Genomic DNA, 13,843 nt, shown 5'->3' with positions numbered 1-13,843 from the left:
GTCCAGGAAACACGGCAGTGGAAAGCGCGAGGAAGAGCTGGAACTTCGGGAGGAGCAAGTGAAACCATGTCGAAGGCTGTGAATAACATGAGCATGGGCGACGTGGAGCCGCAGGAGAGGATGAAGCACCTGTCGCACTGCGGCAACCTGATCGAGGTGGACAAGAACATGCCAGTCACGCGGTGAGTCCTTCGCTTCCATGGCCGTTTCCCGCAAGGCTGTGACCTTGATTGGCCAAGGACTTGTGGGCTCTCAGTTCCTCACACTCACCCAATGTCCTTGCAGGTACTACCGCTCTGGCACCGAGATGCTGCGCATGGCCAATGTTTACCTGCGGGAGGGCAACCACGAAAACGCATTCATCCTGTACTTGCGCTACATGACCCTGTTCATCGAGAAGATCCGCCAGCACCCGGATTACGGCAGCGTCAAGGCCGAGGTGCGGGATATTAACAGGAAGATTAAGGACGAGATTATGCCCACGACGGAGAAGCTGAGAGCCAAGCTACTAACGCACTACCAAAGAGAGTACGAGCAGTTCCTGGCCAGCAAGGAGGCGGAACGGGTCAAAGAACTGGAGCGCGAACGGGAGCGGGAAAGGGAACGTCAGCGGCAGAAGGAAAGGGAGAAGGCAGGTTCAAGTGCTATCCCATCCCTCATCCCGGCCAATTTGCACGTGCTCATCGACGAAGGCACCCAGCCAACAGCTCCGGACCTGGGCCTGCTTGACCAGGTGGTCTACCCCAATGACTTTCCCACGGGCGCCAATCGCAGCCTGCCGGGATCGGGACTCCTGCTGCCCGCTGCCAGCGAAGCAGCCGCCGATAAGACAACCAAGTAAGAAAAAAAGCGAACTCTAAACAAAATTCCCAATGTTAATTCTTTGTTTAAAGCTTTGTTTAAATGATGAAACCTCAAGAATATCTGTGAACACGTAACCACAGCAGGTCTCCAATTCATGTTAGCCTTATAAAGTGCGTTCGCCTCATTCGAGGTTTGAAATTGAAAAACCAAACAAACATAGACTTGCTTATCGAGCAATCGTTAGCTATAAACCGATCCCCAGTTTGAATATACTTGATAAGAAAACTGATAGTTCCCTTAGCTTGATTGTTTCCTCAAGCAGTTTATCTGTGTTATCTGAACTACTTTATGAGATTATAGGATTGGTGTTTGACGTTGATTGAACAGCTATTCAAACCAAAAACTTCAGTTAGGACTACGGTTCGCTTATATATCATTAAGCAAATCATGATTTCTCTTTTAAACATATCCATATTTTTAGCTCCAAGCCAAGCTTCGATCGCAATCAGAAGCCATCATACAACCGCACAGATTCTCTGCTGGCTGGCTCTTTGCGCCTTGTTTACGTGCCCGGGGACACCATGGAGGTGTTTCTGAAGCTGGCCCTGGCCAACACCTCGAAAAACATCGAGACATGCGGCGTACTGGCTGGTCATCTGTCCCAGAACCAGCTGTACATCACTCACATAATCACGCCGCAACAGCAAGGAACTCCGGACAGCTGCAACACGATGCACGAGGAGCAGATATTCGATGTGCAGGACCAGATGCAGCTCATTACGCTGGGATGGATTCATGTGGGTTTCAAATTCTTAGTTTTATAACGTTGAATTAAGAAATAGCCTTCTTCCCCAGACTCATCCAACCCAGACTGCGTTTTTGTCCTCCGTTGACCTGCATACGCATTGCTCCTATCAGATTATGATGCCCGAAGCCTTGGCCATTGTGTGCGCGCCTAAGTACAACACGTGAGTCATCAAATGAGTCAATGTAGACAACACCTTACTATCTGGTATCCATATCTTTCGCTTCCAGCACTGGTTTCTTTATACTCACGCCACATTACGGCCTGGACTACATAGCCCAATGTCGCCAGTCGGGCTTTCATCCGCATCCTAATGACCCGCCGCTCTTCATGGAGGCGCAACACATCCGAATGGATAACCAGGCCAAGATCAAGGTCATCGATCTGCGGAGATAGTCACTCAAAAGCACCGATCCATCAGATCTAGCAATAGCTCCAGTTTCGGTTGTCAAACAGTGATGTACCATGGAAATTACAGAGATTTAGGCAGATAGAGAATAACTATTTTCGGCAAACAGAGAGAAATGTATTTTTGCAAGCTGTTGATCCTGAGGATCGTCCATACACCACTTATAGCACTCGGCGGCATTTGTTGTTGTTTATTGCGTTCCGGCCTCTTAGTTCGTTGCATTCTTTCACTTAAGAACCTCTAATGTGATTTTCAATTGTGGCTTACCCTTGCGTTCGTTACTATCTTACTATAATTAATATGTTAGGCTGTTGTCGGGGAATCCCCGGCATTCTCACTGGCACACACACACACACACACCCCCACAGCTTACAGTGCAAACTATTTGGGGCGCTCCAAAAAGGAGTCGTGTCCTTCTACGGCTTACTACTTGCAATAACCTGTTGTTCAAAGACGAATCATCATAAAATGCTATTATTAAACTGTGCATGCTTACCTATTGTACTAAACTGAATAAATATTTATGACTACTGGTTTATGGTTGCCCATATTTTTCAGTCTTAATGGTTATTGCTAGCATACCAAGATTTGTAGGGAGGTAAATTGGGGAAAGTCGGCAATCAATGTTATGTTTTTGTTATCTTCATTTTAAATGGTATATATTATCCTGAACGCCATTTTTAAATATTGAAAATCTAGCCGAAAGGTGGCGCTTTAATTTACCGACCAGCAGCTCAGCTGGTGAATTCCCTTTAGTAACGTTTTGCATTTTGCGCTGCAAATGAAAAGCTGACCTTCCTTAAAAGAGTATTAACAAAAGAACACGTTTATTATAAAATATATATTTTAAAGCGATTAATTAAACTGTTTGCCATACCACATTCTATTATTTTCACAGAACGTAAGGGGTGGGCAATTTACATTTCCCTCGGCCGCTAACATTTCCCACCGCAACCACCTTTTGGACCACTGTTAACCAATGTTTTCCATGTTGTCATCCAGTTTAGCGCGTTTTCTCGTCTGGTCCTGTTTTCCGAGGTGTTCCCAGTGCAGCAGCTGTCGCCTCCAACCACCTGGGTGCATTTGAGGAACAGGAACCAATATTGCGCTACATCCAAGTGCTTAACTGAGTGGCAGTGAATCGAATTGGCCGCTAAGTAAGCGGCATTAAGTGCGTAAAAATCGATAATAGAACAGTTCCTTGTGCTCCGCCCACCTGGGGTCACCTGGTGGAATCTCCTCCTTCTAGTCCCTGCTGCGTTCGTCGAAGCCAAAAGTCGGAGCACTTTCACACACCCGCTGAGCCGCTGATAATGCCAATGCACATCCCGTTTCCGTTTAATTGGATACCCACTCTGCCAGTCGCCCGATGCCAAGAAGTAAGTGCACTCGACGGGCTCAGCCTTTGTCTTCCGCAGAGGCCCCATGTTCTTCCCCCTTCCCGCCCATCAAGTGGGCGCCAGTTTGCGCTTTAATTACCAGAGCCACCGCCCAACCCCACTTGGTCGCCCAGTGGTGGCGGATTAGGTGCTCGGATCTAAAAATAAGTGCGGCTGGAAGAGGAATGAAAAGAGCAAAAGTGCCGACGAACGGAAATAAAAACAAGCTGAACCGGGGGATTATAACCTGCCCTTCCACAAAACACACGTTCAATTAACATAATCAATTGTATATTAAATCAAAGGATAATTTGAAAGGCAGTGTACAAAGTCTTCGGCATGATAACATTTGCATTTTCTGCATGCCAGCAGTATCTTATTCCTGCTAAGTTAAGTCTTCATTCGTAATACATGTTGTATCTTAATTGGTTTGTAAGTGCTTTCCTCTAAACAAAAACAGATTACCCTACTCGGGGATTTGAAAGCACAGCAACAGTGAAATGAAAAGGATACTCGTACAGTAAAGGGTTCTTCCGCAAGGATAACAGACAGTTACAAATGAACACAGCGCACCTATCATCCATCACTCTTAAACCGAAAACTATAAATTAGTGCCACTCAATGCGTTGTTAAGGTTCAGGACCCTTTGTGAGTGACAATGCGGAAGTGGAGGTCCTTCGACTACGCTGCTAGCTGGTGCCTGTCGTGCCACAAAAAGGACACCCTAGTTGAACTGACATTTGGCTAACCTTCATAGCAAAAATGTCTACCGGATTCGTGCAGCTGGCTGCTCATAACTGGTGCTCGTAATTGTTCATTTTATTTAACAAACTCCACCCCCAACTAAATTGTGGGCTGGTTCGGCCTTGCTGAAATTCTTGAGTGGGGCTGATGTTCCGCAGAATGACGTTAATATAAAAACACAATTTTCTCGCCCGCCTGGCTATTTTTATACCCGCCCAAAACACGCTTCATTCACGTGCCCTCCGCAGCTGGCCAACGATGCGTATACGCAATGTCTCTGCGCTATCTTCTCTCCTTTGCCCTCCCCGAATTGACCTCTCTTTCGCTCTTTTCGGTGTGTTATTTCGCACAGCACGTGTTTACATTGTAAACAGAGAAACTCGAGCAGCTGTGAATGAATGCAACCAAATTTAAGAACATTTGCACAACGTGAAATCGTCAACCACTTGGCACGCTCGAAAATTGCGACCTTGCCAGCCATGCATGTGAATGAATGAACAGCGGGGGTCACACGAATAGAACTATCTAATTGTGACTCGAAAATGCAGATTAGGAACATGAATTTGATTAATGAAAGGACTTGTACTCATTCTCTTTACATACAATGTATGACTTACAGTTAAATCGATCTTGTGAAGCTACTGCTGTTAAGTAAAACCTTTATTTAGATATTTCAAAGCATGCTATTTTATTAATCTTAAATCCCTGACAACTTGGCCCTGATTGTAAGAGGTGAGATAAAGAGACACAGAGCCAATGGTCGCACCTTAAGGCCACTTAGAACGAAATTACTTCCGTGAACACATTGCACCTCTGTGATTCGCACTGCAGTTCTCAATTATCAAATGTGTTTTATGTTTGGCCTCAGGGAACGCCCACTTTCGCCCACATCATACCACCACCCTGATTAGACCCCTTCTTATGAATAGTAGTTGCACGGATGCCATTGTTTATTGGGAAACTGCAGTGGCAAGAGGCAGAGCACAGCCCGGGCAAAAAACAATAACAAACTGAAATGAGAATCAAAATTAATATGAATCTGAAATGCAATCGCCGAGGGGTTCTCTTTTATTTATTATTTTTTGCGGCGCTCTCTCGGTCGCAAAAGTTACTGAATGCGGGAAAAGCTCTCGCTTCTATAATTCCGACAGTTCAGAATGGAAAAGCAGCGCGACGCCAGCGGATGACAGCCGAGAAAATCGCGCGCGTCCCTCAGATATAAAAATCACAAGTTGGCAATAAATATATCCGGTTCGGGCAGTGAAAGTATATTATGTATACTAACCAGCATTATTTATACTAAAAGCCACAAAGACTCGCGAGTGACTATTAAAAGCATACTTAACCAATACTTAAATCAAGTTAAGCCGAAGTTTCCGATAAACGAACATTTCAAACAGATAGTGCCAACGTGCCTGAAATTCGCAAAGATTCGCAGACTTGGATTGTGTTCATACGTATAAGTGAATATGCACGATAAGGATGAGGTAACGTTCCGTCAGGAAACTAATTAACTATTGATCTGATAACTGACCGATTGCGGAAGTGCCTCCGGACCCGACTAATTAATATCAATAAGGAGCGACAGAGGGCATTACGAAATAGTCGAAAGATAAATACTGGATATCGCGGAAAGCTCGCGGGCCAAACAATTATATAAAGAAATAAAACAATATCATTTGAGAGCTTTCCGAGCATCCAGCGAATCACCTTCAGTCCCGCGGATTTGTGGCCAGGTTTCTCTGCTCACGACTTTGGAAAAGTCACCGCCATCTCAGGCCGAGATTCTCCGATTCTCACCGATCGCTCCAGCCCCCGGTTCTACATCGTCTCTTCCCATATGCACTCCTCTCTCGCCTTTGGAATCTCTCTTGTTTGCCTGCTGTCGTCAATTAGCCAGCTGACTGCGGTCCCATGGCTCACCCTGCGTATACGTAATGGGCCAGCGGTGCAGCTGTTGCTGAATCCCCAATATAGCACCCTCCAACCGAAAATTGGTGAACTTGGGTAGTTAGAGAAGGCGTAAACCAGTGGGAAAGTCAACGGAATCCACTATTACAGAAGTCTGGATATTTTCGGTGGAATTTCTCGAGCTTCGAGTTGCTCATTTCACTGTATATGACTTCAGTTTGGTGGGGGTGGCTGGAGTAACCCCAGCCGGGCACAGAAACAACCACAACCACAGCGATAATGAACAGCCGGTTTGACCTTGACGGAAATTGCAAACAAAAACAAAAGTTTGCCGCTCGCGCAACAAATTTCCATGGCAATGACAGAGAAAAAAATTAACGAGCAATTAATTGGGCATTTTTCATTATTAAAGTTAAATAGTTTTCTTTTTTAAAAGGGTACAATGCAAAAGTAAAATTATGTAATGATATTTTCGCCTATGAAATGTAGTAAAGTTATATATTTTCCCTTTGTATTTTCTCTGTGCCCATCGACACAGATACAAAGATATAGTAACAGTGACATGCACGTGCCACTCGCTGCAGGCAGCTGAAGGTGAAAAAGGCGGGGAAAATCTGGAAAAACCGGCGGAAAAGCGATCTGTGCCCGCAACCTTTGACTTGGTCGGACGACCGTGGCCAAGAAGAACTCATTATGCAAATGCAACAAAGCAGCAGTCACGGAGAGGGGTAGGCGAGCACGGGTGAGGGGCCAGAAAACCCGAGCAAACAAACAAACAAATCGTTCTGTCTGCCGTCACACGGGGCGTATGTGTAACATTTTCCGCTTGTTTGCGCTGGCCGAATGAAAAGGGGGATAAAAAACAGCTTCTGCTGGGCATGAATATATAAAACAGCATACAAGTACAGCTGGGGATTCACAAGTTCAGTCTGCAGTGGCAACAAATTGAATTGGGGTTTAGGCGGAACTTCCTTTGATTTGGATTATTTCACGCCCAGTGAATATGTCAAAAGTCAATGTCTTCATGTGAATATTTATTTTTAAAGAGGGATTCTGGAAAAGGAATATTAAAAATTTAATATATAGCTGCTTACTGACCAGCATTTTCAATCATATCAAAGTAAATGAACAAACGACGCGCATTAATAAACAGTCGCATTGCAAACATTTAATTACTTTCAGTTCGACTGAAAGTTAATATACACATCCATGATTTAATATGAATTATATATCCTCATCAAGTGAACAATTCAATTTTCGTGTTTCGCTACTTCCCATGAATTCTTGATGGCATCGCAAATTGTGCAGCAAATTGCCGGCGAACGAATTCATTTATTGCTTCTGCCAATCGATTCGCAAAGGTCAATACGACACTTTGACGGATCCGACAGACTACTACAACCAAAGGGGGGTGGGGGGATAAAACCCCATCCAATAAATCCAATTTCCACCATGACGAAACCTCAAAAACAGTGGAGCAATCAATATAAGGGCACTACAGTGAAAGTATCTACATATTTATGGATATATGTGCATGTTGTAGTGAATTATAGCTAACTTATCATTTATCATTTTATGATTTTATCCCATATTTGAAAAGGTGTTAGTTACCCATTTTTTCCAGTATTCAAATGTATCCAGACCGGGTCATTAGGGAACCCTTCCCGTTATAATCAATTTTAATCAGAAGCTATCTGAAATTGATAACACATCAATCAATGTTGCTGTTTTCCCCAGGGTATTTAACTTCAATCAAACAGCCAGCTCTGAATTTGGCTTAACATTTCCATATCTTCGAGTTGGGGGTCTCCATAAATGCTGTCGTGTTTTCGCTGATTGTATTATGAAATCTGCTTTTGTTTTTCGCAATTCTCTGGCACAAACAAGCGCATCCGAGAATGTGAGGGACCCCCAGGAAAAAAGAAAGAAAAGAAAATTACAATTTCATCGCGTGCTAATCGTATTACGTCAATAAGGCAATTGATAAATGCTAGGGAATCGAATTCGAATCGGACGTATTGTCATCGAAGTTGAACTTGTTGTTGACGGAGCTGCTGACCTCTGGGTGATTACTCAGGCGGAATTGTAGCGAGAGCGAGTAAACAAGTGGCAGAGATATGAGACAGGGTATTGGATATTCGACTATCGGCTACCCGGTACTCAATACTTGTAGGGAAAGTGTTTGTCCATGGTTGGGATTGCTTCGTTGTGCACCACAGTCTTATCAACTCAGACAAGCTGAATAATACTATTTAAAATAGTTACCCTAAAATCTATTTAGTACTACTTCGCATGGAAAAATATGCAACGGATTGAAAGATAAGCAAATATTCTAAGGAATTTAATAAAACATTTTCTTAACAAAAATTTATATTTTTCAAACATATTAGAGTTATATGATTCATTTTGTTTACAAGAGAATAATATTATAGAAGTAAAGAACACATAACCACTCCACCCTCTCCCAGCATAACGATCATAAGAGAGTCGTTATAAGAGAGCTTATTGACATTGAAACGAGCTGAGCAAATAAGAGTTCGTTAGGCAGACAATTTCACTCCCAGCGCTCCCAGACTCTCTCCCAGCGGTTCTGCTCATGGTGGGGGCTCTGATTCTGGCGGTACTTCGCTCGCCAGTGCGCTCCACTCGCAGTTAGTTAATCGCGGAACGGGGACGAGGTGGTTTCGACTCGGGCGGTTTGGATTAGATCGGCTTGCATTGATGAGCTAATTAGACGCGGCAATTGCTCGCGGAAACAACATTGAACCAGAAGCAGTCACAGCTAAAAAACAGGAATGCCGCTGACCAAGAGTTTGCCAAATGTAAGTTTCAGCTGCGACTGCCGAGCGGCTGACACGTGTTGCTTTTGCAATTGAGTTTCAGGCGGGAGAGCGCAGAAATGAGAGTGCGACTGAGACAGTGGCGGGTAGCGAAGGGTTGTTTGAGAACTGCCCATAAAGATAAAAGTATAAATAAATACGTATATACAGCAAAAAGATCTTCAAGCTAATCAAGTAGTGGAGAAGAAACAATGAAGCAACTCTTACCACAACTAATTATTTTCTTTGCAATTCTTCTTGCAGTCTCCGTCGCTTTTGAAGCGCGCCGGCACCGAAAAGTTGCGAGAGGTGTTCCAGAAGTACGCCTCCATCCAGAAGAATGGCGAGCACTATATGACCAGCGAGGACTTCGTGCGAAAGTTCCTAGGACTCTTTTCCGAATCTGCATTTAATGACGTGAGTACTTTGCCTGCAGTCGGGTCATTGCAAGGTTATTTAGCATAGCCGCCCGATAAGACTGGCCATATCTTATCGCCAGATAGCGCCCCCGTTGGCGGCGGCACATACATAGTTGCCTATAAACATAAATCAGAGCCCTATAACTAGCCACTGTGATTCACGGGTTGACCTTGACCCACCCGCAAACATGTAGTAAACCCATAAACCAAATAACCCGGCAATCACTTGGCTGCCTCGTGTCTAACCGCCAACGTCACAGATTCTATTTTAATGGGTCCGCTTATCAGCTTTATGGTCTGAGAACCCAACTGAACCTGATCGCGGATCGTAGGTGCCCCGCAAATTGGAACTGATTCAATCAGGTGCCGAAGTCTGCGGGGGCAGTTTCTTTTACGGCCCCCGTTTATCTGCCCATTAGAGAGTAACTACCGGTCTAATGTCCACTCGAAAGAGATTAACCTGTCACTGAAAGAAATACTATGGATGAAACGATAGCTTAGTGACTTTTTAGTTCCCCATTCAAAACAGCACCAACAGTACATTTAATCAACCAACATTATAATCCAAATAGGAATCGGTGCGCCTGCTGGCCAACATTGCGGACACGAGCAAGGATGGACTCATCTCCTTCTCTGAGTTCCAGGCCTTCGAGGGTCTGCTCTGCACCCCAGATGCCCTCTACAGGACCGCTTTCCAGCTGTTCGACCGCAAGGGCAACGGCACTGTTTCCTATGGTGAGAAAATCCCGTCCTATACCAATGAACTAGTACAAATTCTATCCACTTTACAGCTGACTTCGCTGATGTCGTACAAAAAACTGAACTGCACTCAAAGATACCTTTTAGCTTAGATGGCCCCTTTATCAAGCGCTACTTTGGTGATGTAAGTGCACTGCAATCAGACGATTATTCAATGATTATAATGTATACACCTTCCCGAACCGTAGAAGAAGCAACGCCTTATCAACTATGCTGAGTTCACGCAGCTGCTGCACGACTTTCACGAGGAGCACGCGATGGAGGCCTTCCGCAGCAAGGATCCAGCTGGCACTGGGTTCATCTCGCCCTTGGACTTCCAGGACATCATAGTTAATGTTAAGCGGCATTTACTGACCCCCGGCGTCAGGGACAATCTAGTTTCGGTAGCTATTGCATCTCTGATCAGTGTGATCATCCTTCTAAGGATAATTTTTCAACCTGACTAGGTAACTGAGGGTCACAAAGTGAGCTTCCCGTATTTCATCGCATTTACCTCGCTGCTGAACAACATGGAACTGATCAAACAAGTCTACCTGCACGCCACCGAGGGCAGTCGCACGGATATGATCACCAAGGATCAGATCCTCCTCGCCGCCCAGACGATGAGCCAAATCACGCCGCTGGAGATCGACATCCTTTTCCACCTGGCGGGCGCCGTCCATCAAGCAGGGTGAGTCATATGGTCATAACCTTGGGTTCAGTGTTGCCAACTTTGGATTCGGATTAGGAAAAACTAGCATTTTATTTGTGTTAGAAATTAAAGTGACATATTCATTTGCTAATTTAAATTTTTCTTACTGTTCATTGTAGGAGTTATATTTTATTTAGTTTAGCTAATCGTTTGTATTGCAATACTTAGCAACATTTACTTTTCGAAGACTTCCTATATGAAAGCTCTCACAGGTAATTGCCTGTTTTAAGTGAAATTTTCACATAATAGAAAATTAGTTGACTGAATGATATATGCTTAGGTGTCATTATAAGTATACAGACTTTAAGTTATGACTTTAGTTGGCAATGAGCGTGTCTTAGTCCGATTGTATTAGCGTGTTATGTGGGCAATCATCCCAGGGCAATCCCCAAAAACGAGTGTCAAGTGTCATGTGCTAATTGTTGCTTGTTTGTATCATTTTTCTCTCCGTGTGTTTCTCTTTATTTCTCTCTTCTCTGCGCTGCACTCGCAATTCTCACTCTCAAAGATGGTGGAAGCGCAGGAGAAAGATACCTCCGAGTAGGCAAGTGATCTCGTCCTTCCTTGGCCTGATTTCTGCTTTTTGTTTGTTTATGAATCCACTCCTAGAATCCCGCCCCCTCAAACCTAACTCAGTTGGTATCTCTTAGTTTCCCTTACCCATGCATGCTATATGCTAATCAAAACTAATCCGGATCTAATGTTTCCATTCTCCAGCCGCATCGACTATAGTGACCTGAGCAACATCGCACCCGAGCACTACACCAAGCATATGACACATCGTCTGGCGGAGATCAAGGCGGTGGAGAGTCCTGCGGACCGATCTGCCTTTATTCAGGTCCTGGAAAGCTCTTACCGTTTCACCCTCGGTTCCTTTGCCGGCGGTAAGTTAGGATGCACTATGTCCTCTTAGGAAGCACACCTATCTATATATTATGTTCCATTAGCTGTGGGCGCCACTGTGGTCTACCCCATCGATCTAGTCAAGACTCGAATGCAGAACCAGCGAGCGGGTTCCTATATTGGTGAAGTTGCATATCGAAACTCATGGGACTGCTTCAAAAAGGTAAGTCTGATCAAAATATCACTAAAGTGATCTAATCCTAATGATTTAATCCACAGGTGGTTCGCCACGAGGGATTCATGGGTCTCTACAGAGGTCTCCTGCCCCAGCTAATGGGCGTGGCTCCCGAGAAAGCCATCAAGCTGACGGTGAATGATTTGGTGAGGGACAAACTCACCGACAAGAAGGGTAACATTCCCACATGGGCGGAGGTTCTGGCTGGTGGATGTGCCGGTGCCTCGCAGGTCGTGTTCACGAATCCCCTGGAAATTGTGAAGATCCGTCTCCAGGTGGCGGGAGAAATCGCCACTGGGAGCAAGATCCGCGCGTGGTCGGTGGTCCGGGAACTGGGACTTTTTGGGCTCTACAAGGGAGCCAGGGCCTGTCTCCTCCGCGATGTGCCGTTCTCGGCCATCTATTTCCCGACCTACGCCCACACCAAGGCCATGATGGCCGACAAGGATGGCTACAATCACCCACTCACCCTGCTGGCCGCTGGTGCCATTGCCGGTGTTCCGGCCGCCTCCCTTGTCACGCCCGCCGACGTCATTAAGACCCGCCTCCAGGTGGTTGCCCGATCCGGGCAGACCACCTACACCGGCGTATGGGATGCCACCAAGAAGATCATGGCCGAAGAGGGACCTAGAGCCTTCTGGAAGGGCACAGCCGGTAAGTCGAGGCAATCTTCTTTAGGGGATCTCTATTAATGTCTTATAACCCATCCCACAGCTCGAGTGTTCCGCTCCTCACCACAGTTCGGTGTGACCCTGGTGACCTACGAACTGCTGCAGCGCCTCTTCTACGTGGACTTCGGAGGCACCCAGCCCAAGGGATCCGAAGCGCACAAGATCACCACTCCGCTGGAACAGGCGGCGGCGTCGGTGACCACCGAGAACTTGGACCACATCGGTGGCTACCGGGCGGCAGTTCCTCTTCTGGCGGGAGTGGAGTCCAAGTTCGGGTTGTACCTGCCGCGATTTGGACGCGGAGTAGCCGCTGCCACGCCCTCGACGGCCACAGGATCCTGATTATACTGGCGCCACCGCCTGCCAAGCGCCACGTAGTCTACGGAATGCAGAAGGGATTGGCGGGATTGGGCTCCGGTGGACAGATATATGGGATATATTTTTTGCTAGGACGCGTTTACACAAAATACACACACACAGAAGCACTGAGGATATTTCTAACGAGGATCCGGGAGGAGCAGCGCCGTATCTATAGTACTATTGTATCTGAACAGCCGGGTTCGCACCCTGGGCGCCCAACTTTGAGCAACTGTTTTTACCACACCCAGGAAAAACCAAAAGAAAAGTAATGAAAAGCCCATTCGAGAGTATAGAATATCGATTTTGGCCATGGTGCGTATATATTTAGGCAAGTGTAGAATTGTTTTTGTAAACTTTGTTAACTAGTTTAAAGTCTAGAGCATCAACCAATCACTGAACGTCAACTTTTGCACTCAATGTAACTATTAAAGCGATAAAACCTTTTAATCTTAGTACGAATTTGTTCAAAACAATTATCAAGCAAAGGAAATGCAATGAATGACCTCTTAGCTAATAATGAATAATTAAATAAAACTCAATGTTAAAAACAATCGCATTTTCGGAAAGAGAGTTGTCTATCCTGAAGGTTTTTTGGGTTGCGGTCCTAGTTGCTAAGCAAAAGAACTACATTTTAATATTTTATTCCATTACCAACAAGGTAATGCCTTCGTAAATCTTTTGAAATCAATTTAGAAAACAACGTCAAGCCCACTTTCCTACTCCCATTGAAACTAGCCCACAGATAAAAGAACCCGCCCCTTGAAAGCTGCGTGCCAACTCAATCGAGCGTCTAATTCATGGCCAATTGCCACTAAACAGGGTCGAAACGCATCTGATTAGAATTGTGCGATGGTGGGTATTTGCAAATCGATGTTGACAAGTTTATTTTAGCACTGCCCATTTGCTTTTCTGGGTTGCCCAGACTCGGTTTCGAAGTCATCAACAATGCTGTCCGCCGACCATGACCGCCAAAAGAAACCGTTAGGGATCCCAG

General features: G+C 45.3%; 2 protein-coding genes across 4 annotated transcripts; both read left to right on the top strand.

Annotated features, from left to right (window-relative positions):
- Window positions 1-66: 66 nt before the first annotated feature.
- On the top strand, window positions 67-2,548 carry LOC117144706 (STAM-binding protein-like A). The gene is made up of 5 exons (XM_033310045.1): window positions 67-182; window positions 286-837; window positions 1,286-1,601; window positions 1,660-1,772; window positions 1,840-2,548. Exons 1-5 carry the CDS (start codon window positions 67-69, stop codon window positions 2,003-2,005), a joined length of 1,263 nt encoding a protein of 420 aa, XP_033165936.1. The 3' UTR covers window positions 2,006-2,548.
- Window positions 2,549-3,316: 768 nt separating this feature from the next.
- LOC117144301 (calcium-binding mitochondrial carrier protein Aralar1) lies at window positions 3,317-13,386 on the top strand. Of its 3 annotated transcripts, none has more exons than XM_033309407.1 (10): window positions 3,317-3,397; window positions 9,136-9,288; window positions 9,863-10,025; window positions 10,082-10,173; window positions 10,238-10,432; window positions 10,496-10,719; window positions 11,458-11,624; window positions 11,688-11,806; window positions 11,863-12,472; window positions 12,533-13,386. In XM_033309407.1, exons 1-10 carry the CDS (start codon window positions 3,332-3,334, stop codon window positions 12,829-12,831), a joined length of 2,088 nt encoding a protein of 695 aa, XP_033165298.1. In that variant the 5' UTR covers window positions 3,317-3,331; the 3' UTR covers window positions 12,832-13,386. The 3 variants fall into 3 exon arrangements, with proteins under 3 accessions (XP_033165298.1, XP_033165301.1, XP_033165300.1); XM_033309410.1 differs by lacking the exon at window positions 3,317-3,397 and adding an exon at window positions 5,335-5,628 and having other exon boundaries at window positions 12,533-13,385; XM_033309409.1 differs by lacking the exon at window positions 3,317-3,397 and adding an exon at window positions 8,703-8,874 and having other exon boundaries at window positions 12,533-13,384.
- The last annotated feature ends 457 nt before the right edge of the window (window positions 13,387-13,843 follow it).

Source organism: Drosophila mauritiana, chromosome 3R, assembly GCF_004382145.1.
Source record: "Drosophila mauritiana strain mau12 chromosome 3R, ASM438214v1, whole genome shotgun sequence".
Classification (NCBI taxonomy): domain Eukaryota; kingdom Metazoa; phylum Arthropoda; class Insecta; order Diptera; family Drosophilidae; genus Drosophila; species Drosophila mauritiana.
The sequence above is the reverse complement of the archived record's forward strand: the minus strand, read 5'-3'. Positions and strand labels throughout refer to the sequence as shown.

Coding starts and splice junctions, on each gene's coding strand:
- LOC117144706 (XM_033310045.1), top strand. CDS start 67: ATGTCGAAGGCTGTGAATAACATGAGCATGGGCGACGTGGAGCCGCAG. Junction 838..1,285: donor GCCGCCGATAAGACAACCAA/GTAAGAAAAAAA, acceptor CCATATTTTTAG/CTCCAAGCCAAGCTTCGATC. Junction 1,773..1,839: donor TGCGCGCCTAAGTACAACAC/GTGAGTCATCAA, acceptor TTTCGCTTCCAG/CACTGGTTTCTTTATACTCA.
- LOC117144301 (XM_033309407.1), top strand. CDS start 3,332: ATGCCAATGCACATCCCGTTTCCGTTTAATTGGATACCCACTCTGCCA. Junction 10,433..10,495: donor TCAGGGACAATCTAGTTTCG/GTAGCTATTGCA, acceptor CAACCTGACTAG/GTAACTGAGGGTCACAAAGT. Junction 11,625..11,687: donor CCTCGGTTCCTTTGCCGGCG/GTAAGTTAGGAT, acceptor ATGTTCCATTAG/CTGTGGGCGCCACTGTGGTC.